Source organism: Molothrus ater, chromosome 2, assembly GCF_012460135.2.
Source record: "Molothrus ater isolate BHLD 08-10-18 breed brown headed cowbird chromosome 2, BPBGC_Mater_1.1, whole genome shotgun sequence".
NCBI classification, from domain to species: Eukaryota; Metazoa; Chordata; class Aves; order Passeriformes; family Icteridae; genus Molothrus; species Molothrus ater.
The window spans coordinates 10,742,102-10,768,494 of NC_050479.2; the positions used below are offsets into that span (position 1 = coordinate 10,742,102).

The 26,393-nt window shown below is 34.4% G+C and overlaps 1 protein-coding gene across 3 annotated transcripts in view; it reads left to right on the forward strand.

Annotated features, from left to right (window-relative positions):
- DMD (dystrophin) overlaps positions 1-26,393 on the forward strand; it is a 1,044,614-nt gene that overhangs the window by 420,662 nt on the left and 597,559 nt on the right. For all 3 annotated transcript variants that reach the window (XM_054518613.1, XM_036378966.2, XM_036378958.2), the window contains exons 31-37: positions 4,593-4,703; positions 8,304-8,477; positions 10,161-10,316; positions 13,736-13,906; positions 22,167-22,346; positions 24,298-24,426; positions 26,011-26,181. In XM_054518613.1, coding sequence (XP_054374588.1) covers positions 4,593-4,703; positions 8,304-8,477; positions 10,161-10,316; positions 13,736-13,906; positions 22,167-22,346; positions 24,298-24,426; positions 26,011-26,181 — 1,092 coding nt within the window. The remainder of the gene's footprint in view (positions 1-4,592; positions 4,704-8,303; positions 8,478-10,160; positions 10,317-13,735; positions 13,907-22,166; positions 22,347-24,297; positions 24,427-26,010; positions 26,182-26,393) is intronic.

Consider the following 26,393-nt stretch of genomic DNA (forward strand, 5'->3'; position numbering starts at 1 on the left):
TGAACAGGTCTAAAGCAAATATTGAGGTTCTCTGAAGTTCAGTTGTGAATCTCTTTAAAATCCTTAGAGGGAGAGGGAATAAACAAACATTTTTATGTGGGTAGAGAGACTGAGACATTCCTCCAGCAAAGAGCCACCCCAGCCAGTGGCAGAACAGGCAGATCCTGAATGGCCACATCTCCTGTGGAGCTCTGCTGGCTCCATTCTTTTGTAGAGCTGGAAACAGCTCATTCATGTAGGGAACCTACCACAGTGTCTGCACAGCTGGAATGGGAATCCTCCAGTCAGTGATGGTGCTTTCTGGGCAGGGATCAGTTTATCCATGCTGAGGGATTTAGCAACCCACTCAGCAATTTGTGTTGCATTTCGAAAAGAACACATGGGGGAATCTATAATCAGAAAGGTGCTGAGCTTGGGAGCTCTGTGTGTTTGCCTCAAAAATTTCAAATCCATTTAAAGCATTCATAGGAGGAATAATCTTTGTGTCAGCTGATCAGAAATTAATCTGAGGAAAAAAATTATATTTAGCTCCTCTTTTTTAAGTGAAATGATCAGTTTAGTTTATTCAGAAACTTGACAGAAAGAAAGGGGAGTCCAATGTGTGCTGTTACTTTTCAATGTAAATTCTGTGTGCTTCTTACTCCACCATGTGGTGCTAAGACTTTAATGCTAGAAAGGCAGTTCTTCCTGAATTATTTGGAGTACAGCTAAAAATGATGTTTCAGCCAACCACTCAGATAAATCAGTTCAGATTACTCAAGGCCCAATTATGACAAAATCTTGAGTGAAGTAAAATCTCAAGCAATATTGCAAAAGAAAAGATTATTTGCTTGTATGCTTGATCTCATGATCCTGGTGGAAGAATTTTTCATATTTCTTAACATACCAAAATAATACAGAGAATGAAGTCATCATGACAAGAATTTGCAGTTGGTGGCTTTTTTTAAAGTATTCTTTAACTGACAGGAGAAAATGAAATCTGTACTGAAAATATTACATTTGTATGACAAAATATTTTCAAATAATTATTTGTAGCTTTGTTATTCAATGACTCTTGATGGAAGAGAGAATTTCTACTATGTGTTTATGCTTAGTCTGAGTGACTACATGAATATTTTTACATTATGGGAAAGAAAATCAACTTATTTCATGTCTCACCTGCGTGTGACAAAACACTTTGTCTGTTGTTCTCCCCAGTCAACTATATAAATTGTGGTGTAGAAAATAACTTAATACTGTGTTTTTGGAAAGTACAAAAATAATCTGCTTTTGCAATAAAATCCTTGTATATTTTCATTTCTGTGGAGTTAAGCACTACATGCTTGGCTGTTTTCTAAGTGAAGGTGCCTATTATACTGTTTTTATAATATCTTTGTGCTTTGTTCAAAACTAAAGTTAATGGGATGATACAATGGCAGAATGGTTCAGTTGTTCAAGATGTCACCTGACAAGATGATGCTGTGCTTCATTGCCTTCAGACTAATATTTTGGGACAAAGAACTCACAATTGTCTACTTAGGAAAGTGTTGAAGTTATCTACGCTTTCCTTTCCTCTGCTGGAAATTGTGAGGATTGTTTTGTTCAGCCATGTGTGGATCAGTGGTCAGAGGGAAGAGCTGATAATTTTTATTCAAAAGCTTACATTTTGTTAATATATTAAGTTTGAATATCTATGCAGATTTCTCTACTATGCAGGTTTTCACCCTCTGCAGATCTCCACAGTATCTGAACATTGTTTTTAACTGCTTTTGTCACGTCCAACTTGCTCAGTATTGCCTTGTCAGTCATAGTTCTACCTTATTTGAACTTTCTTTTCTCATTTGGACTCTTCAGTTAATATTTCTTGAAAGTTAGTGTCCATAACAAAGCATGCAGTTTGAGTTAAGAATTATCTATATGTCATTTGTGCTGTAACATCATCTTCTATGTGTGTTACATGCTTTCATATAAATAGGAATAAAAGTTTTGCACGTTCCCTGAAAGATTGCCAGTGATGGCAAGTGAGAATCCCTAACCTGTAGGACACAATAATTTATGCACAGTACTATTGCTTGTTTACACACAGTACAATATATTCTGATGTACTAGAAATTAAATGAAGGCGAGTTTTGCTCTTTATTAAAAAACCCCAATAAGTAAATAAACAGGAACCACTGAAAAAAGGAGAGATGGGGATAATACAAGAAAAATTAGTGTTGTCTTATGGATGTTAAGAAGTTCGTGCAATAAATTGGTGAGTCAGAAGAGACACAAAAGTCAAAGTGGTCATTTAAAAATTGAATGATAATGGACATCACAGGCAAGTGCTATAAATTCTTTTATATCTGTTAATGAATTATTTAATTTTCTGCCTGTGAGCAGCAGTAGCAAATAAAAATAAAAAAGAGAAAAAGGCTTTCCGTGCTATAAGCCTTACTAACTTTTCTTTTAATCTTTCCTCTGATGTGTTTGTTCTCTCCAATTCTACATTTTGATGTCAGAGAAGATGACACTTCATCTCTTTCCTGCAGATCAATTTAAAATAGTAAAATAGAACAACCTCTATGCAATGTCCCAAAATGCCTAATTGCTTAAACACTACTCTTATCTGTGCTGTGTTGTTCTGACCTATTCAGATAAGAACTGTTCCATTATGAGCTCTTCAGAGTGACTCTGAGGTTGAACAAAGTAAATTGGAAAATGCAACCAAAAACCGGTTTGTTGATGAGGTGGGGAAGCAAACTGTTGAAATGCTTGGTTTTATATGGTATATTTTTTTAGCATTCAGACTGGTTTCTTCCTTATACAGTTCTAAAATCCAAGACATGAAAAAATTATTTGGCTTCAGTTACTTTCTAAATCACCGCCTGTTTGGTTCACATGTGGCACAAAAATGGAAGATAATCCTGTTAAAATTCAAACACACTTCAGGGGGAAATTTTAAACTTAGACAAGGACAAAATAAATGCTCAACAATTAAATAAGCCTCCTCTTCTTGATAGAATAATTCTTTTAATTGACCGGTTTTGTTTTCTCAAAAATTAAATATCATATTTTAAAAAGTTATATTATGTGCTCCAAGGTGTTTCTGGCCATTCATTAAATAGCCCTGTCAAGGAGAACTCAAAATAGGAAAAATCAAAAATTATAATTTTAGATGAATTTTTAGAAAAATGTTATAATTTTAGAAGGAAAAAAATCATCTAAATTGGGGGCTTTCTGCTAGTCATTTTGCTTTTACAAATACTTTGCTTTAGAAAAATATTTTAATTCTCCAAATAGTACTGAATAATATAGTCATATATATATATATTCTTACAACTAAACTTAGGAAAGACTTAATAGTTTCATGCATCTTTCTTTTTCTCTTAAAATTTACTTCAATACACATTCAATATAACTTGTAAAAACCTGCTTTCAGTTAAGTGTTGAAATACACAGGACATTATAATGATATACCAGTCATTATAACCATGTAATAGCAGTATAAAGTAGGCAGCATATGGTGCACACAGCTTTGTACTTAATAACCTATGAAAATGTGATTAAAAATACACCTATATTAATTTTTACTATTAAAGTTACTGTGGTGTAAGATAAATTTATGTACATAAATTTTAAATTATAGCTGGTCTTCAGGGCATCTGAAAAATGCTATATGCCATTAAAAAAAAAAAAGACTAAATTTAAAATCACTTTTTAATGCAGGAGTAATGGCCTCAAATGCATCTCATGATGGGAACATAGCTTTGTGTCCTTATTTCATAGGGTAATTCTTTTCAGTGGTGCTGTCTAGAAATTCTGCTAATAACAATTTCTTATTTTCTAACAATTTAAACATAATTATATGTGAATCTTCCTGAAGTATCGGGAAGATATTTTCTGGGACTTCTTTTCCATTATATTGCACTAGCCAGCACTGCTTAAGTAATTTTGTCTTATATGGTTGATTAATGGTGAACCAAAATAGCCTGCTGTTTTTCTTTGGATCACACTCTGATTTTGCAGACAGACAATAACAAGCAATATGTGTTAGAAAATACATGCAGTTAGTATAATAATGAACTGTGTGTCATTGTGCATTCAGCTACAGAAGACTGATATTGAACATAGATTCTGGTCAGTAGCATGCCAAAAATTGTGTACTGTTTTAGATATGGCACAGCTCTCTAACATGAAGATGATGTTAAACTTTCGGGACACTTGATCAGTTCTGTCTCAACTTGCCTGGTGATAACTGTGAAAATGAGAAGAATTAAGAATAGTGAAGAAATAACTTTTCTATTTTTTTCTATGATTAATTTTTAATATTCTTACCAATGGAAACTGTTGTTTTCCGACAGAAAAAAATAAATCCACATTCAGTCCTAACCACCCCTTGTCCCACTCTGCTGGAGCTGCTCCGGGAGCTCCATGTCTCTCTTGCCCTGAGAAGACCAGAGCTGGACACAGGACTGAGCAGAGGGGCAGGGGCACCTCCCTCGTGCTGCTGGCAGGGCTCTACAGACTGGAACTGCTGTCCAACGTGGTTCAAAGTCAACTGGTCCAAATAATTTAAATAGCATGCAATTTTCCCTCAAACCTTGCTGATTGCTGTCTTTGTTTTCCAACAGAAAATACAATCTGAGTTAACAAGCCACGAGATTAGTTTGGAAGAAATGAAGAAACGAAACCGGGGTAAGGATGCTGCCAAAAGAGTGCTTTCCCAAATTGATGTGGCACAGGTGGGCAAATTTTATTTCTACCATTTTTCCTTCTCTCATTCAAATTAGTATGAGTGGTATTATTACTCTACCTTGAAGTATTCTTAAGGTATTTCTTCTGCTTTAGCTAGTCCTTTCTAGCCAGAAAATCAGAGTGGGTAAAGCATACCATCCATATCCTCTTCCTGCTCATTTTTTTATTCCAGCCTTCCTGTGTCATTGGCAGCAGTTCTAAGGTGTGCAGGACTGATGTAACCAACTGGTAGGCACACCATGTGATAGGGGATGCTTTGAATGTGCTGAAGTTTCAAAAGATAAAACTACAGTGGGGCTGTTTTGATGTAAGTTTTGAGGTATTGGAAAATATTTACTGTCAAAATGTATGAAAATATTTGGAAATCTTTAATAGAGCTGCATTTGAAATACAAATTATGCTGAGCTCAATTCAGATATCTGTTTAAAATGTTAGATAATGCATTATTTCATCTAGTTTGATAGACACAGACCTTCTTAAAAATTAAGAAGTCTGAACAAACAGTGAGAAATACACATTTTACCCATTTTTACCCATTAGTGATAGGTTCTTGACTATTTTGCTGGTCTGTTTCTCGTTGTTTTGTTGGCTTTTGTTTGCAGGTAGCAAAAAAAATTTCATAATAATTAGAAAGACAACTTAATTATTGTCAGTTTTCAATTCATCCCTGTCAAGTATTTCTAGGCACCTCAGTTTGTGTTTTAATTTTTATTATGGGTATCGTTAATTGCTTTTTAGCAGTTAATTATTTGAAATTAAGAATTTGACTTTTTTAAATTTTTCATCTTATATACAGGACTAGATTTCTTTGTTGAGAATATTTATGTTTCTTCAATTTTCAGTCTTTCTTCATACTAACTCACCTTCTGATGGTCTCCATGGCAGCTGTGAAGTTGCCCATATTTCATCAGTGAAATGCTGGCATCAGATGACTGTGTAAATAAATGTTTGTGAATTCAAGAACATACAAGAGAGCACAACCCTTTCTGGGTGCCTTTTTTATTAGTCCACCTCTCTGCAGACATTTTTTTTTCTTTGTAATGTTTCTCTAGTTGATTATGTGCACCATTATGATTTTTGAAAAATTGGTGGAGGTCATCTTGAGACACTGCTTTGCTAACATTAGATAAAATATAAACAAAAAAGTAGTAATTTACATGCATAATGGAAATATTAACTACCAAAGCAGGTAGAAGCTGAGCCCTTTGTTACATATATTTATGACTATATTTGATTTTAGGCCGCTGAACTCTTTTGAATACCTTCCAATGATTATGCTACCTTTAGTGATAAAACACATTTCATGAAATCAGTCTTCACTTACTATTTTCTGAATAGCATTCTCACTTATAAATAATTTCCTCTTTTTTTTTTTTTACTAAGTAATCTTTCTAATTTGACATATTTATTCTATTATTCAATTACTCAGGCATAAAGTAAACAACTATGAAAATAAATAAAAGCATTGAGATTTTGAAGCAACTGTTAACGGCAGCCAAATTTATCGTGGCTTTTTAGATTATTGTAGGCGGAGAGCTGAGTTCTGATTTTTAAATTTAAGGGAAAAAGTATGATTAGGAAAATAAACATCTATTTCTGCCATAGTGGTATAGCACCTACTTAGTCCTAACAGGCTGAGAATTGTTACATGAATGTAAAATCTTTTCTAATGAATGGTTATTTTTTGCAATTCAGTACCGAATGCTTTTTCTGGTCAACTTTTTGAATACAATTGTCTCAGTTGTCTCTTCTCTAGACTGACAAATATGTTAAAGCATAATGAGACTCTCAGATAAAGGCCTTTCATTTTCCTGTAATTATTTATAAATTTTCTATTTTAAAAATGACTTTTTGAAACAAAGTGAGCAGAAATGAACACATTATTCTGGTATAAAATGTCTTTATACATGACTTTTATGCTGTGACAGGGACAAAACATTTTTGGTTTCTTTATGTTCCAAATTGTTTCAAATACCCACTTTGATTACTTTGCTGCTTTTAAGCATTGATATAATATTATTTTAAAACTGTTGGTGATAAATATAAATGTATAATATAGCTGTTATGATTATCTGACAGAACTTAAGTGAGAGTGCTAAATGACAAATTAGATCCCACTTGTATATCAAGCTTATTTTCCCCCCTACAGATCCTCAGTACTTTTCAGTTCTTGAGTGACTCTTCACAGATGGCTTTAGTTTTCTCTGCTATTAATATTGTAATTCTCTAAATTTTCTAAGTAACTTTTAATGCATTGACCAACACAAATGGTAACTGATACAGACGTGGCAATGCAAGATTCTCACAGGATTTGGCCTTCCTCAAACTGGAGAGAGTTAAAAACAAATTACATAAAAATTTAGTGTATGCAAACACACTGAAGAAAAAATAAGGCCACTTATTCCTACCCTTGTTCCCTACTTTTAATTCAATTGTCCACTTATTCATAGACAGAAGATTTCCTTTCTTATCTCATTGGATCTGAAATTCATGAATAGTGTTTAAAGAGGAAAGTTGTTGGAAGGAGCTGCTGGGTATTTACACACTTTTCTGTGGTACTCCAGGTTGTCTGCTGCTCATGATTTCTGCCTACTTTTCAGAAACCTGATAGATGTCAGAAGGGTTTTTACCAATGTATAGACCAATTCTAAGCCTTGTTACAGTTTTTCCTCAAATCTGTATGGCACAGGCCACACTGTAGTGGAATTAAGTGTCCAGGATTTGAAGATAAAAAAATTGGAAGTGTGTTTGCAAATGCCGAGTTCCTATTTAATTACTTAGCTATTTCTTAGTGACATTTGTTCTTTTTTTTTTTGTTCCAAGAGAGTTGAAAAACTTATTCAACAATACTTCACTCTTTACTTCTATAGAGAAATTTGTTCTTTTTCAAGTGGATAATTAAAATTCCTTTTCTTTATTTTTAATTATTTCCCTTTCCCCTGAGCTAGAGATCATGTGAGCAAGCAGTCTAATTAGTGCACAAAGATAGAAAATTGTGAAAATGGTGAAATTAGAGACCAAGCTTGTCACAGTTTTTTTCTGCCTTCAAATTGCTTTCTTTTTACTTTAGGTTAGGCTTTTTTTAAATTGAAATATAAATCAATTTTATACTCTAAATCTTGGGGTTTGTGCTAGACCTACTTACTGCCAAGCCACATTATTTAGGTTTCTTTGAAGGACTAAAAATTTCCTTCCTCATACCAAGAAGCAGCAACTGTTAGAGTTGAAGAACATTCACTCTGCAATGTGAATGGCTTATCCTCAAATGATTAAATTTGTCTTCTCCCCACACCCCTGAACATTTTATATATTGAAAAATATAAATTTTCTCCCTTTCTTTATGTGTGTATTCAGGCTGTTTAGTCAGAGGCTCTGCTGCATCCAGTGCCCTGGATGATGGAGGAATTTTTATCCTCCAGTGAAGATCCAAGATTGTCTGCCACTGGCATTTTCACAAGCATTTTATATTCTTTTAATAAGAAATTGCTGATTGACAACGTATTCCAAGTATTCTGTAACAGGACTAAGACTTGTCTTCAGCATTGATTTGATTTCACACTTTCTACTTGCTCATGTTTCCTTTTCAGAAAAAGCTGCAGGACGTGTCCGTGAAGTTTCGCTTGTTTCAGAAGCCAGCCAACTTTGAACAGCGCCTCCAAGAATGTAAAAGAATTCTAGATGAAGTGAAATTGCAGGTGCCCAAGCTGGAGATGAAGAGTGTTGAGCAGGAAGTAGTACAATCACAGCTGGATCATTGCATGGTGAGTATTCAGGATGCTGTCTTTCTATTGGCTTTATGCAAAGAAAGCTAAAAATTAGAGATTATTGTCCTTCATGTAGATGAGAAACAAAGTATCTGTTGCACAAAAAAATCCAAAACCCAAACAAACAAAAACCCCAGGAAAACAACAAAATTTCCCTTCAGAACTCTAGATGTGCACTTTCACTATGTGAGAATGCTATTTAGGGTCCCTTTCTAATTCCCAGTTTCTGTCCTGCAATTGAACTTATCTCCCCATATTGGCTCTATTTTCTGCAACATTCTATAGTCATGGAACTCTGTGACATGACCAAAAGAGGTAAAGAGGTGTTATGGAACACAAATCTATTTTAATCAGGAAACACAAAGCAAAATGGAGAGCCATAGATTAAAACTTCCATGAGATGGCATGCTATGGTTTTCTCTCAGTTCAAGAGCAAAAGTTGATCTGAATATGTCCTAAAGAATATGACAAACATCTGTACATATTCCTTTAATATCACTATAATCCTGCTCCCCTAAATAAATAAAGCTAAACGCCTCATTCTTGATGATGATCATAAAAAGAAGATTATAACAGCAAAAGTAGCTGGGGTTTTTTTTGAGGGTTTTTTTTTGGGGGGGGGGGGTTGGGCTTTTTTGTTTTGTTTTTTTGGGTTTTTTTTTTTCAGCTTTGTTTGGTTTGTTTGTTGGGTTTTTTCTGTGGGTCCTGTTTTTACTGGGGCAATGGCATGCCTGAAGGTTTCCCCTTCCCAGCTTCCTTCAGATGTAAATGTAGAAAGCATTTAAATTTTAAAAATGAGCATGGGACAAGTCAATGTTATTGCTTTACATCTTTCATTTTTCTTAAATGAAAGAAGAAAAATTTTGCACTTAAATTCATATTCTTGTGAGAATGGCATTCTTATTAAAATGATGTGGTAGTTAGAAGCTCTGTACTGAATTAATATGTCTTCACTCAGCAGCTGGCTTTTGCAACCCTGATATATTTTGTGGAAAAGTTATAGTGATTTTAGAGCATCTTCAACTAATAGGATTCTCATAATGTTCCTGTTTTTCAAAATCAAGTTGTATTATATATTCAGAATTTAGACAATTTTATGTGCATCATACAACAGCTTCCCAATTTGTTGGCCACTTTTCAGGAATGAAGAATTTATTATCATATTAAGCACCTAGAAAGGAGTTAGACTATATACATACTACTCTAAGTAAATAAAGTAGTAACTGTAGGTCCACCTCATTTGGTTACTTTTATTAACTAAATTTTTAGAGTATGACACTTAATAAATGTAGGGGTAATCCTCTATCCTTCCAGTCTCTAGATTTAGCAGTATGAAAAAAATGACAGATTTTAAAAACTAATGGGTATTTGTTGTTCGAATACGTCCAACATTATGTATGAGTTAACAGAAGATACCTGTTGTTGTTTTAAATACTGCATTCCACAAGTTTTAAAACAACCTCTGTCACAGACTAAACCATGTTTCTCATGTATAACATTTCTAACACTAAAATTAGTTTAGTTATTAGTTTAGTTAATTAGGCTTTAGTGACATGTTGTTGAGGTCACTGTTGGTAAAGATGGACTGTTCTGAATTTAGATTCTGAATACTTCCAATGGTCTTTTCTAGTTTTCATGTTTTAATGGTGGTGTTTCACTTTTATATTTCTATTTGATTAGAAATTATATAAAAACCTGAGTGAGGTGAAGTCTGAAGTGGAAACAGTGATAAAAACTGGGAGGCAAATTGTTCAGAAGCAGCAGACTGAGAACCCAAAGGAACTGGATGAAAGGCTTACAGCTTTGAAGCTCCAATATAATGAATTAGGTGCAAAGGTAAGTTCTGTGTTTTTAATATAAAATCGTGTACCGGCAAAGTGAAAAGTAATCTCGGTATGGTAAGTAAATGGGATTTTTTACTGGTTCCTTTCAAGGTTGTTCCTGTGGGAGAGAAGGAGTGGAGGCAAAGGCAATCACCAGCATGGCTATTCAGTTGTTCAAAGAAAAAAAAAAAAACAACAACCACCGGGAAAAATAAAAAAAATCCTCTATTGCAACTCAAAATTCTAGTTTCTTAATATTGTATTTTTTTTCCTGCTAGTTCATTGGTTTTTAGAGTTCAGATGGGGGATGTTGTTTCATTCTGATGCCTCAAAGAGTCACTTCAGACTAGGAAATTACTTAGGTCAATTTTTACTTATAGGGCTGTTTCATAAAAGAAAAATCTACCTTTTAAATTACTACTGCCTCTGACTGTACAGATCTTAAAGTATTTAATTTCCATTTCTTGCAGTTCAAAAATCTGTTGAACAAAAAACCTCTTGCCACTGGAGCTTTCCTCAAGAGGCACTTGTGCAAAACCTAAACAGAGTAGGATGGCCAGGGACCTAACCAATATTAACTAGAGCCAGAAGAGACATTGTGGCATTGTCCTAAAGATGACTTCATTTAAATAATTCAGTTAACACATATCCTTCATTGCTCTGTTTAGTTTCTCTTGCCCTCATTAGAACTATTCAAAGAACTTCTGAAAACTGTAGGATGAGATTGAATTTGGTGTTGACTGGATAAATGAAAATTGTGAAAGATACATAATACCTGTCTGTTTATTTCTACAATTTATGCACTTGAAAAACGCAAAACAGGACAGGAAGCAAATTCTTAATTTTAAAATTATAAATTATTCAAATAATAAATTATTAATAGCTAGGAAAATGAGCCCATGGTAATACTGAGAGACAGTATGTGGTTTAAACAGCTAATGAGACTCAAACCCTGGTGACTACAGTATGATAAAGCAATAAGAGTTATGTTACTTTTGACAGAGATAATACGTTTTAGGGAATCTGAATTAAAACAGTTCTCTCTTGCTAGAAAGTAAAGGTATTAAGAGACATCAATCTTTTGAGTGTCAGGAAAACTGGAGTCAGCTTCAGTAGGTGTGGATAGCTGTCATTTGGGATTGGATAATATGTTTGAGCTCTCCATTATTTTAGAAATAACTGTGGCATTTATTCCTGCATTATGTTTCACTTAACAGCAAACAGGTGCTATTATTGTAGGAAACCTCTCTTATCTAATGAAGGGATAAAAATGTACCATTAGGGAGCCATTAGTGACTTGAAGTGAGCCATATTGCAAATTGATGTGTCTCAAAAATGTGCAGTGCTGGGCTTAGCTCTGCTGCCCTAGGTGGAATTTCTCACATTTAATTTTACTCAGCATGGTAATTAACAGTTTAAGAGAAAGTCACAGAAGCCCAGATATATAGAAATAAAGGAATTGAATAGCCATTATCAGCACTAATTATCGCATGGAGAAAAAGACCTTTTAAGAGAAAAATAACAATATTTATAACTAATAGTAAGTCTCAGGACTGAAATTTATGGTCTGAGGGAAAAACACGTCTTCAAGCATAGGTTCACGTGTGTGATTTTGTAGGTGCTGTTTCAAAAGGCCCCCTCATAAATAAAGTAACTCACGACCACATTTTCTGACCCAGAAGGCCTTTAGAGGGCACTGTTTCCTATTTTTTTGTAGAAAATACATCTTTACATTTAAAGTACTAACAAACTGATTAATCAGTAGCCTCTGGATATATGCAATGTATATGGTGATATTGTATTATTTATATAATAAACACATGTTAGGGATGTATATAGGAACACAACTATTCTCTCCCTGTTTTGACAAGTATCAGTAACTTCATTTTGTAATATACCAGGTGTTTAAAATTCTTAAACAGGCAATCAAGATAAGGGTAGTGCACTTTGCATTGTATTGCTGCTAAGTAATGTTATTTACAATTGCTATTACACTCTTCAGAAGAAGAGGTGAAAAACCTGGCTCCATGTGTGAATAGAGCTCTAAAAAGCTGATTTTTATGGTCCTTCCCAGGGATTTACCTCTTGGCCTGACTGTAAGTTCTGTGGTCTCATTTAATAAATTTGGCATGCAAGAAAGCACATAAAGCATATTCAGTGAAAAATGTTATGAGATTTCAGCAGTAAGCCTTTACAGAGTGATAATAAATTATCAGGACACTTTATAGCTTATTCCCTAGGCAAATCTCATCTCCTTACTCAGGGATGGCAAAAGCCATGTACCTAACCTTGTAACATCCTGTTACATTTTAAAATCTCAGATTCTCCTTGGCAGCTGATCTACGAATCCATTTGATCATTGTACCACTACTTGTTCTTAATGGAAAAGTAGAAAATAGTTTTAGTAAATGCAGTTCTCTACCACTGTAGAAAGGTTTTTTCTATTTTAAAATGCTTAAATACAAATCAGCGGCTCCAGTCTTAATGTGATTACTATTTGACATTCAAGCTAATTAGGAACTTCTTTTAAATATTACTGATCTATGGGACACTTTTAATCCTCCTTCTCTGATTGGGGTTTTTTTAACTTCATCACAGCATAATTTATTAATTTTTATTTTCTGCTACTAGTTGCCTGTTTTCTATTGTAGTGTAGTCGATCTCTTCATTTACTCTTCTACTTTCTCTACTAATTAAGTAAAACCTTTTCTTCTTCTCCCTGAAGAGTCTCAGGGCTTGCAAGAAATGCTGTATTTGCCCTGTTCTTTCAAAATGCGTGTGAGACAGTCCAGGCAATATAATTACTCAGCCTTCCTTCCAGGTACCATGTACCAAGTTTAAAAGAACTTTAAAGCAGAGGTCATCCCGAGTACTTTACATCCAAAGCATTCAGAAAACTAAAACCTTAAAGATTAAATGTGCTGCTTTAGTTTGACATTATTCAGTGACATTGTGTTTCAAGTTTTGAGGCTATTTTTGGCTGGTATGTCTTTTCTTCTATGTAGCTTAGCTACACAGAAAAAAACATTGAGGAATCCCAGTTCCTACATGGCCACCTATATTAAAATATGCCCTTTGAAGGGTTTTGACATCTATTTTGTGTCACTAGGAAAAACTGTTAGTTCAGTTGTTCTAAATTAATTTTCTATGCACAAGTTCAAAACAGAGGAGGAGGTTTTTGGAGCTCTGTTAGTAGTTAAAATTCAATAAATCTTTATGCACATAATTTTCTTGTAGGTGTTTGCATTCTAGCAGCAGAATTACTGATACTGAGAGCAAAAAAATCAAGACATACCTGTACTAAAAGTGCAACTTCACCTGTGGAATCCCAAGTCTAGATTTTATAGAGAAGTGGCCTACAGAAAATTTTATATAAAAGCCATTGGACCTGTTTCACTGAAGGGTTAATAATCACAATTATTCTTTCTGCAGGTGACAGAAAAAAAGCAAGAGTTAGAGAAATGCTTGAAATTGTCCCGGAAACTGCGGAAAGAGATCAATGCCCTGACAGAGTGGCTGGCAGCGACAGACGCGGAACTGACAAAGAGATCGGCTGCGCAGGGGATGCCGAGCAATTTGGATGCTGAAATTGCCTGGGGCAAGGTAACAATGTAACACACACATGTGAATATTGCAGAAAGGTAGATTTCTTTCGTGATAAGGAAAAGAATTAACAATTCTGGCGGTTTAGTTAGTGGAACTTCGTGAATGTTTTGGCATTATCTTGCCTTAGCGTTAACGCTCGGTAAAGTTTAAACCTTCTTGTCTCTTCAGAGATCAATAGCACAATTCACCTTCACGTTGCATTAATCTTCAGTGAGATGAATTTAAAGTTAGAATTTAATTTTTTAGAGTACTATAAATCAACCACCCAGTGTCCACGTAAGTAGAGATCTCTTACACCGTTCTACTGATGCTCAGAAAGGTATTAAACAGTACATGAAAGATTAAAGATGCCAGAACACAATATATTCTATGTGTTCAGATAGCAGCCGGGATATTTGTTTCCTTACTCTTAAATTTATAGCTCATTCCTTTACATTCTGGGGCCTTCCTACTTCCATGAGACTTCATCCTGAACTCATCTTTCAGGTTAAAACTCAAAGCCTAAATCAAAACTTTCCTCAAAATCACAGTTTAAATAAACATTTTACAGAAACTGAGGAATGGAAGATGTCTGTATAGACACAGAGTATTTCTGTGTGATGCTAAAAATTGGCATGTTATTACTCAACAGTAGCTAATCTATTTAATTTTCTCCACATGTAATAGAAATCTAATCTAGCTAAGGTCATAAACAAACCAAGTGATCATTATTCACACATATCAAAATCTGCATTTTAGAGCACACTATGGTCAACATTATCCAAAGCTTCAAAGTTTCAAATAGCTGTGTGCAGACAGCAGCATTTTGAACAAGCATTTCTATATAATTTCAAAACAAAAAAAAAAAAAACCCCTTAAACAGTATTGGGGGTTTGTGAAAAAAAAAAAAAAAAACAAAAAAAAAAAAAACCCCCAAAACTACTTCTGCTTTGTTTAATGGGAGAAATCTTCTAAACATTTTACTAGTTTCACTATGCATTATAGAAATAATAATAAATTATACACAGGCAATCTTCCTGATTTTTAATGGCAGTGAAGATTCAAGGCACTCGAGTAAAATTTGTTTTGTGGGTTGGGTTGTTTTTTTTTTTTTTGTTTCTAACTAATCCTTTCAAGTTTCTGAGCTTGATAAAGTGTCTTTAGCCTTAAAATGCCATGATGATTTGCAAACTAATAACAATACTAGAATAGCAACAATAACAACAATTAAAAAACCCACAGTCTACACATCTTTTCTTAGGTTTAGAGTTCTTTTTTTTGATCATCAGTCTCTAAGAAAGACAGTATTTTAAAAGTGATATCCAAAAATATCAACTTTCTCTCTTACTAACTTAAAATTACTGCTTTGACTATTTCAGTTTTCACTTTCAAATCGCTAGGTAGTTAGGCCATTCTCCCAGTAAAATAAAAATAATCTTCAGTGGTGACTACACAGTACAGTTCTACTGAAACAGAAACATGCACTGCATGTTCCTGTCATACATACATGCATGCTTACATACATACAGATGCATGTAGTTTCTTAGGGGTTTAAAGAGAAAGATTTGTCCTTAATATCACTTTATTGTTACATATGAACGTTAATGATTCAGAAGTTGCATAATTAAGACCTTATACCTGATGATTTGTGCACCTGCACAGTAGGAAGCCTTTGTTATGTCTTAAGCTTGCTACAACAAGTACAATGTGTTCTTTATCTGAAGACAATCAAAAAAGGTAAAAAGAGCTAATTAAAATAAGAACTATTAACACGAAAAAAATATATCAGACAGGAACCATTCTATCTTCTAATCTTAAAGAGTTTTGTTGAGTGTTGTGAATTCTCAAAGGGAATTGATACATAAAGTTTTGAAGGAAAAACTGGTAAAAAGCATATTTTGGCTTCAAATACTCCCCAAAGCCTTTACTACAATCTAAACTCATGTAGTACCTCAGCTCTTCCCCTTCAGTCAGTTCATCACTAAAATAAGAACAAACAACTTTGGGTGAGAGCAGCTGCCTCTTGGCAAAATACGTATGTACTGAGTGGCTTTCAAAATTCCATTTTAATATTGCCTTTTAGGAAATATAAACAAATATTCACATATATGTAAGTAGACTTCTAATGTGGAACAATCCAACAGGTAGTATATGTGGCAAATCCCAGACTTACAAGAGTAAATATTTAGAGAAATTTTGTGGATTGTGCTTTTTCCTAAAGAATCTGCTCCCACTAGGAGACAGTGCTGCATTTTATCCTGGACACTTTAAAATTCTTGTGGGGACTTCATAAATAAGTACGATGCTGCTATTCCTATGTGGATTTCATTGAGGCATCACACAAAATTGTACATCAATAATTTAGTCCCCAGAACCAGAGCCTCACAGTAGCTGATTAATGTCACAGCTTTGGGCTTTGGACTTCCTGGGTAAGTAGGCTGCCAAAGACAGTAACCAATCTAATGAAATGCACTGGGAGATGAATTAAGCCCAGCAGATTCCCATTGTGACAAAAGTCTGCAGAAAAACAAAGATGGAAAATGAAGAGAGAGAGAGAGGAGAATTCAATAGTGCAAATGAACTGAAAATTGGATGTGTGCTGCTGTCGATATATCTAAGCAGAGAGCTAATAATCTTTTTTCTTTACAGGACAAGGAAGCAGTTATATTTATTAGTGCACTTATTTCTAATTCATTTTCAGCACCCAAGTCTTCTTAAAAGTGAAAATAACTCAGAGGGTTACAAAGATAATTATAGAGTTGACAATAAAAGAAATCATACATCTGAACGTTGTCTTCAAGGTATAAACACCTTGAAGTAAAAAGAAATGTCCATCTTGAATAGGAAAATAAGCTAATGAAAGATACCATTAATCTGGACATCAAGGGAAATGTGGTATTTGTTCCTGTGTAGAGTTTCTCAAGGAATGGAACAAAAACTTGGCTGAGTTATGTGAAATGAGATGGGCAATATACTGAAAACCGTAAATCCTGCCTTTCTGCTCAGTAGAGACAAGTTAAATCTTTCCATTTGAATTCAGCTCTGTTTATAATAGATAAGAAAAATGACACGCGGGTGGAAAGATAGTCATTAAACATCGTATATTAGAAATCCATTTATAATTAGAATTCTGATTTAGTGAACATATTTATCACTGAAGACATTAAAAACTGCAGGGTTTTTTTGTCTTTTAATCAGGAACTGGACTGATAAGAATTAGATTGCCAGAAAACCATGTTCTTAAAAAGGAAATGGCAGATGGTATTACCAGGAAAATTCTGTATCACTCCCTACTATCAGCAGTATGACTCTGCCAATGCTTTAATCTGATTTTTTAACACAGTGTGTAATACCAATGAGTATAAAGCTGACTTGAAGTACTTAGAATTACATTTAGCAGCATATTTCCTGTCAGTAATATCCATAGAAGAAGACAAACTGTAAATTGTGTCAACTGATTCATAGTCACTGGCCAAAATGCAATAAAAAATAAAAGATGTGCTGTAAATAAACAAATAAATATGTATAATCAACCACTGAGAAGACCATAATGTCAGCTTCTGATTCATTCTACAATCCCACCTGTGAGAGCTGAGCCACCAAATTTCTTTTAGAAAGATTCTAATTGCAGAGGGCTTTCAAGTAATCCAAAGAACAAAGGCAGTGTGAAGGCACACAGAACTTTTCTTCACTCATTCATTGTTGTTGTGTTTTTTAATCTACATATGTTAATGGCCATCATGACTAAATATACTATCCCCTGCGTTTTCTTACAATTCTGGTTTGTTTGGAAAAAAAAAACATCATTAGTTCATCTTGGCACATAGTAGATTTATCATTACAAAATATAGCTCTGAAGCTCTTTTTACCACATCTTCAGAAAAACAAACCAAACCAACAAAATATTGAAAGAATAATTAAAGAACCAAAACAACAACAACAAAAAAATCCATAAAAACACCCAGAAACCCATTTCTATGTAACTTCTGCTTTCAAACACAATTAATTCCTAGTTGGCATTTGGTGATGGGAGGGACGTACAAAAATCATCACAGTAAACCAAAACCATCAAATAATAAAAAAAAAACCAAAACAAACCAGTTGTAACTGTTTCATAAAAACCCCTGTAAGTATATTTTAGTAAACTGAAAGATAAAGAGTATGTCCCAGCACAGTGGGATCAGAGACAGGACTGTGAACACCACTCAAAATGTAAATATCTGCACAGAGAACTGCAATTATCTGTTTTAACATGATTCATCCTGTCATCCTATGGATCCATATGTAAAGTAGGTAATATATTACCTACTGTATGCAGCTACAAACCACTTATAAATTCTCAGCAAAGATCATCCCTATGACTTTACATGCTGCAGCATGGTTTCCCTTCAGCACAGATTTCAACCTATCCAAAACTGTTTTTTAAACAGAACTTTTATTTTGTACTGCAGCTCCTTTCCTGAGGTTCTGATGAATGAAACTGGCACAAAGGAAGCTCAGATTCTCCCTCTTTCCATTCTGATGTTTCTGGGAATGGGATTAGAAACTGATCACCTGAGACATGCTCTGCATGCAGGGTTGCACCAGGGTCTGTCTGATTGCTTTAATTTCCTGGATGCCAGGAACCTAGATGCCATTTCTCCTGGGAATGTTCAAGTCCTGGGAGTTCAATGGTGGTGTAATCCCCCAGCTTTGATTAAAGCAGGCTACCAACATTTTTCTTATGACCATGAGTGAGAAAAGAGTAACAGTTCCTTAAAAAGCAAAGGAAACATTTCAGCCAGTGAAACACAAATTAATTGTTTGGGTCAGAGAATTTCCATTGTAGTATTTTGTGGCTACCAAATAGCCATAACTGGTACTTCAGAAATGTGAAGTACAGGAGCTTCTTCCAAAGAGGCGCTTCAAAACTTGGTCTAACTGAATAACTGAAATTTTACTGGGGAGAGATTCACATAATTTTAACTTTTGTATCTGGTAGTAGATGTGATCCTAAATAGTGTCACATTGTAGAGAAGTGCGATATATATATCCTTAACATAATCTGTATAATTTGTATACATATTTTAATGGAGATATCCTTCCTGGAAGTATTTATGGAGCCTTTCTCTTCCAGCAGGTAATACACACTTGGATAAGAGTTTGTTTTATAAATAAATATACTAGTCTTAAAAGAAAAAAAGATAATGTAATAACTTCATTATAATGATAAACAGTAGAAGAATATAATCTGTTTTGGAGTTGTTCAACATTGTTGATAAATTTTTACAGCCGTAAGTGAATGCTCAGTGTTAGGTTTTTTTAGTTCAATCTTTTGTTCACATGTTTTTGTTTGCCCAAGATGCCATGATTATATCAGAAAAATAGCTTCTTCAAAACTCCTACATTTCTGTATTTTATTTATGTTACACAGTTTCACCCTGATAAACACACAAAATCAAAATGTATAAATTGCCTAGTCCTTCTGGGAAGAGTTTCACCACTTCATTTGTTGATGTTTCATCTTGTACACATTGTGGTAGTGTTTGGGACTTGGGGGTTTGGAGATTTTTTAAGGTTTTAGGTGTTTTAAATGTAATTTTTAACTTGCAAAGCTAATTCTATTATTTCTGTTATTTAAATTCTACAACTTTCTTATATATTTTCAAATAAATCACACAGCTGGAATGCAATTTTATGTTATGGCAACCAGAAAGGAGCTTAAATCCAGCAAGGCTGTGTGGAAATTGCTCTTTAAAAATTAGGAGAATTTAAAAGACACTCCCTGACTTTTACTGAAATAATCTTAGTTAAATCCAGGCATCATGACACATACTTCTTTGTTTTATGTAATGTAGTAGTACTTTTGATTTTTTTTCTTACAGAAAATTTAACAGTGCTGTCTGTTATATTGCAGTGAACAAAGTGTGTGTAGACTATTACTTTCTAGTAATACTGGAAAGAAAAACAGGAAATCCTTAGGAATATAATGAAGAGATGCCAAATAAAAACAAACCAAAAAGGCCTTACTGAAGTTGTGAAAGCAAGTTAGTTTACCTGGTGCACTTTGTAACCTATAGGGGAAATCGTAGCCGATAATGCAGCCTGGAATCCCACTGACTTTACAGACCCTACTAGTTTTTCAATTGTATTCAGGACTTGTAATACTGGAGATTTAAAATATTGAGGAAAAACTTTTGTCCGTTCAATGTTGTGTTGAGGGCCATAATGTTGTTTTTTTTTTAAGACAATGAGGGAAAGTGATTTACTTGGTTCATGTTCCTTACTTGCAATTACATGAGGGAGTCAAAATCCATATCGCCCAGAGGTGCATCTAGTCTTTAGTTTACAGTTATTCTTTAAAAGGAAATAATGTGTTTCTTACACATAGGGAATTACACATCTGGGTTTTGGGTAACAGTTGTGTTTAATAGACATTTAATTTTTTGGTCCATCTGTTTACTAGTTGGGATTAATATTTATTTATATAGCCCAAGATTGGTCAGCATTTTCATAAATGTAAAATATAAAAGAAACCACAACCCATGGTAAATATGCTTCAGAGAGTCTTTTCCAAATGAAAGAAAATAGTTTAGAAAATGAAAGAAATCTGATCAAAAATTTCCATCTTCAATTTAGGGTAAATTATGTCCTTTGTGTTATTGTTTTTTCATGATGACACTTTGCACCTGCTGTGAAACAAATAAAACAGCACTAGAAGAGGGCATGTTTTTCCTTTAATCTGACAAAGACCTGCTGAAATTTTAAACTCTCCTTTTCAAATTCTGTAATTATATAGTATATTGCTGATAATTAGCATCAATCATGCCTTGGTTCTATTATGTCGCATGTAAGAATTTTTCTGTAAAATAACATTGCAAAATGAGATCCTGAATTCTGTTAAGCATAGGAAGTGAGCTGCTGCTTTAAACATGACACACTGAATAAATTGAAGGTACTATTAAGCTTCTATTTTACCAAAAAGAATAATTTTATACTGTCTTTATTGAAAAATGAACATTCTGCTTTCACTGTCAATACACTATGAACAAAATTATACTGATCTGTGACCATGAGAGATATGATATTGTGGAGGTCATAAAGGTGGGGTTCTACTGCAGAACAGCATTCATCCTGAGATTGAAGTATTGGTTTTGCTATTTGTTTGAATTTTTTTTTTCTTTACTGTATTTAGGTTTCTGTGAGACATCCATGTCTCTGAAGACCAGTGCTTCTTCCTTCTCTACTAAGTTCTGTTTGTGTTCATCTTGGAACACTTTGTGCTTGCAGTTTTATTTTATAGGCAGAGATTTATATGCCTGGATCATTGCTATCAGGTGCCAAGGATCTCAGATAAATTTCTCTCATAAAAACAGTTATATGTGAAATTAGGTGTGAGGGGTTTGTGCCTCTCCTTGAGTATTCAGTAAGACTGCTGTACTTTGCACTGTGCCATCTCACTGCTTAGTATTTAAACACCTGCTTTTTTTACATGCTGTCTAAATATGTTGGAATTTGTTCTTTTTGTTAGACATCTTGTATGTTGCAGTGAATATTAAGACATGAATAATAAGTATATTATGTAACCTTACATATCAGATCTACAAGGTAAGATAACAGTGCGAAGAGATGCTGGAAATCTGACTTTAAAGCACTGCATATCTGTTGTAGTCATTCAAGCTTAGAAATCCTATGGGCTATAGCTTTTTTTTAGTATTTTGGTTTGCAGAATGAAATCCCAAGTGAATGGAATGAAAATGTGCATTTCTATAATTAGGAAATAAGTTTAACAGAATGAAATAACATGATGTCTTCTGAAAAAGTTTGTATTGAAAAGTATTAAAATAAGACAGAAAACTTCATCAAAAATAGTGAATATTTTATTAAGGTGTCATTATGATGGTGTATTATTGTCCCAATTATTATGTAACTTTATGTGCTATTTGATAACTAGCTAATTTTATTATATAAAAAATTAACATCTCCATATAAATATTATGAAATGTTGATTAATTTTTAATAATTAATTATTGAAACTATATTTTGAACACTGAAAGATAATTTGCACTTTTTGAAAATTAGGCTATTGCAAGAAGATGAAGGTTATATACAATTTTATCAGAGCTCAGGAGAAAAAAATTGCTTTGTACTTGCTGCTCTTCACAGAATGCCTTTCCTTCCTATAGGAAGCAAGACTGTGTGTTCTAGTATAAACTTTCTGCCTGATTTAACATTTCATGTTCTTGGTGTGGATAATTTTTAATTCCTAGAAATTTTATTTCTTGTTCTGCTCATGTAGGCAACACGGAAGGAGATTGAGAAACGCCAGGTCCAGCTTAAGAGCATCAGTGACTTAGGAGAGAATTTGAAGGCAGTGATGAAAGGAAAGGAAAGTCTTGTGGATGATAAACTCAGCCTGCTGAACAGTAACTGGAAAGCGGTAACTTCACGTGCTGAGGAATGGTTCAATCTCTTACTGGTAAGGAAAATGCACTTCTTCACACAGAGGAAATGTTGGTTTCCAGTTGTACATGCCCAGCTTATAGTAGTGCTTTTTCTGGTGCCTTGGACCGTGCTTATTGAATGCACAGGTACACAGGCAATCAGATTGATTGTTGTTTAGTACATTGTGTATGTTTTGAAAATCTCATTAATTACCAAGTGGAATTTTGATTGTTAGCAGTTTGCAATCCTGTCTGTCTCAACAGTTCTTGCATTGTTTTTGGTTTGTTTTTTTTTCCCTAATAAGTCAAATGCAGTTTAAAGGACAGAGATTACTTCAGTAGTCAAGCAAAAATAATAGTCAAGTAAGCTGAGAAAGTCTTAGTATTGATACCAACAACATCAGCTACTTTTGGCTGCATTAGCATTTCTGTTTGGGACAGTACAATTGGGAAATAAGTTTCCATTTTCAAGTTGGTTTGGCCCACAGGATAGTTCTGGTGTGTGTGAGTTTTGATTCATTTTAGAGGCAACTAAATCGTAAGCTCTTCTCAGAGTGCACACATGATGTGCTGAAAGACTATGATTTGGTCTTTCAGAACTTCATGATCCTCCTTTGCATAATTTCATAGGGCATATTCAAGTGGGGATAATTTCTTAAGGGGACTGGATTAAGTGTAGTAGACAGTAAAACCCCTAATTACACATTTCATACGGATTCAGGAGCTTCATCCCCAGCTTTCTCAAACTACAGATAGTCACATAACTATTCATTCTGTCGTGAAGAGGTGACAGCTTGAACCCTTAACTACAGAAGGGTCTTAACAACTGGGCTGTCAAAATGCTTTGGGATATCTTATATGCTGTTTCTGTTCCTGAGAGCATGGGAATGCAGTTTCGCCCTGGAGAAACAGAAGCGATTTTTAAGGGTGTCTTGGCCTTAGTCATGACTTTTCAGAGCTTGATACGTTGGAGCTCCACTAGGGTCTATATGGCTGCTTAACAAATACTTTGGCAATAAATATACAGCATCACTACAGGGTTTCCTCAGCTAAGTATCTGGAAAACTTAAGCATTTCATTCAGAATCACGTAGGTACACAGATTTAATGTGGAACTGATTGTAAGAAGCATATAATGGAGTTTACAGGCTGATATAGCAATACAGGTATTCCTGCACATCCTCTCTTTCCCTGCTTTGGATTCTGTGGTTAATATTTGCTAAAACACATGATAAAAGACCTAAGAGAGGTAATTGAGAGGTTTTAACCAATTTTAGAACAGTGTAAAATTAAGGTAGGTACATTGGGGTGCCAAAAGCATTAGTAATACCTTTGATTTTGGGTATGTGGTCTATATATTTATTGTGTGGGAAATGCACAAGTCACTTTCTAGTGAGCTCACCTGAAAAGACAGAGTTTTAAATGAAGCAGAGAAATGAAGATATATCAGAATATCAACTAGAATAGCTTTTAAAAGTAAAAAGTCGCAAAGCAGAGAAGTTAGATGAAATGTCCATAGGAGGTTTAGATGCAAAGCTCCCAGTCTTGATTGTGATTTTGCAAGTGCATCCTTGTGGCCATTTGAGTTTCAGTCAAGTGACTGGCTTTCCAAAATGAGTTCTGCACCTTGTTCTTGGGAAACACTCCTTTGCAGCTCCTGTAGGTCTGGCTAACAGCTTCCTGTTCCTCTCAGCACCTCGCTGAGCTGCTGACACCTGCGTCTTGCTGTGATTTTGTCATCCTGCTGCCTGTCACTTTGGAAGCTTCTCTCTCTCCTAGAATGTCTTTTTCAAGAAACCTAACATGCAAAGTGAAGGAAACAAACAGCAGATTCTATCCTTCACAATACAAGAAGTTACTGCGTAAAATAAACAAGTTTTCATAATGTCATAATGTGTGCATGTTTGCCACACTTGGCATAACTACAGCTGTTATTTCAGTTCTGATTACATTTTTTGTATGCAGTATTTACCTTTTCCACATACAGGAATATCAAAAGCACATGGAGGCTTTTGATCAGAATGTAGCTAATGTCACTACTTGGATGTATCGTGCTGAAATACTGTTGGATGAATCTGACAAACAAAAACCCCAGCAAAAAGAGGAAATTCTTAAGGTAAAAAAAATGTGATTTACTGGAAAGCATTAATTTTATTCTAAAAAGGACTGTATCACAACTAGAATATTTCAAAAGGTATCACAAATGGATTAAAATTCTTTTTTCTGTGCTAAAGCTACCCTCTGGCAACTTGTAGATTACTTAATAAATTTGCTCTGTAATACCAAAATTAAATCCCTGCAGAAATAAAACCAGATTGTTATTCTAATTCTTGGGAACTTCCTGTTGATAAAACAGCAGCTTATTAAACACATGTCTGCTGGAAAATACTCCTTTAACTCAAGATTTTATTTTGTTTGAAAAAAATATTTTCCTTTTCTGTCCCTTTATTTTTAATTGTATTTCTGTTTTTCTGTGATACTTTTCCAATATGTATGATATTGCTGTTATATGATTGTCTTAATTCTACAAACATTGCTTACACTGAGGCCAGATCAGCAACACAGACAAGAATTTTATATGTTGAACTATCTGGAGCATCAGGAGTTAGTGTGTTGAGATTGTGGTTTTAGTTGGCCAATTGCATCATTTGACCAACTGATGAAAAATTACCTTGTAATATGGGTCTGTATGTTAAAATATGTCATTTAAAATACCTGCTTTAAGAAAAACATCAAATTATTATCTAAACGGGCTTTTCTTTTTCTTCTGAAGTCAATGTGAAATTTTACTTTGTAATGAACTTCATGGTTATCACATAATATCTCAGTAAACTCTGCAAATCAAAATCAGAATTGTATTGCTTACACTGACATAATGATGCCATTTACTGCAGCAAAATTTTACAAGTTCTAGGGCATAAATCAATGCCTCATTGATCTCAGCAGGATTATGAGACTGGCTTTTGTAGATGAATGAACAATTTTGCCACCATCAGATACAAAGTAAAATTATCAATACCTATATTTATGTTTGCATTGCACAAAGGTAGTTCATGCAGACAGTGAAATGTAATTCTTAATGGCCAACTGTATTTCTGATTCCCAAATGCCTTGCTATCTATTTTTGGCCTCAGCCTGTACTGGGATCTACTGTTAAGATTAATATTGCAGAAGAGAAAGGCTTTTGCCCTCTTTTTTTTCCTTTTTTTTTTTTTTAATTTGTGACAGATTTTTAGAAAAAATTAAAACTTTTTTTTTAATCTGGTCATTTTTGCTTGTCTGAACTATGGCCTTGAGCAGTATTGAAAGCAACAATTACACATCCAGTTCTATAATACTATAATAATAAAATTAGCAACTCTTCCCAGCTTTAGGAACATAGAATAATTTAGTGCATCCTCAAATATGCTGCAATATTATTGTAGATAAGAATCTGCCTAGAAATAATGATCCCCATTAATTTCAGCCAGGAGATACTAAAACAGACTTTTAGATACATTCCTGCTATAAATTTGAGGGATATGAGTGGGAATGTTATCCAAGGTATTTCTACTGGATTTACACACTCATGCATAATTATCTGAATTTGCTTTGTGGTTTTGCTCCCTATTCCTTTGCACACTTTCTCTCTCTCTCTCTCTTTCTCTCTCTCTGCATTTATTACTAACTTCAAGCCCTGTCTCTTGCTCACGGACTGTAGCGCTTAAAGGCTGAGCTGAATGACATTCACCCCAAGGTGGACTCTGTGCGTGACCAGGCCAAAGACTTGATGGCAAACCGTGGGGACCACTGCAGGAAAGTGGTGGAGCCCAAACTCTCAGAGCTCAACCAGCGATTTGCAGCTATATCACAGAGAATTAAGAGTGTAAAGGTAGGAGGGCTTGCTTCCATAAAGGAGATGCATAAAAAATGGTGCTCGTGTTTGCATAAAAAAATTGTGTTTTGCAATGGTACACAATTGCAACTACATAGTGGGCTACAGTTCCTCAAAAAACTAAGCTTCAAAAGGAAAACAGTGCAGAACCTAAGGATTTTTTTTTTATTAAGTGTGACAGTTTGGGGGTTTTGGCATTAAGGTCTTTT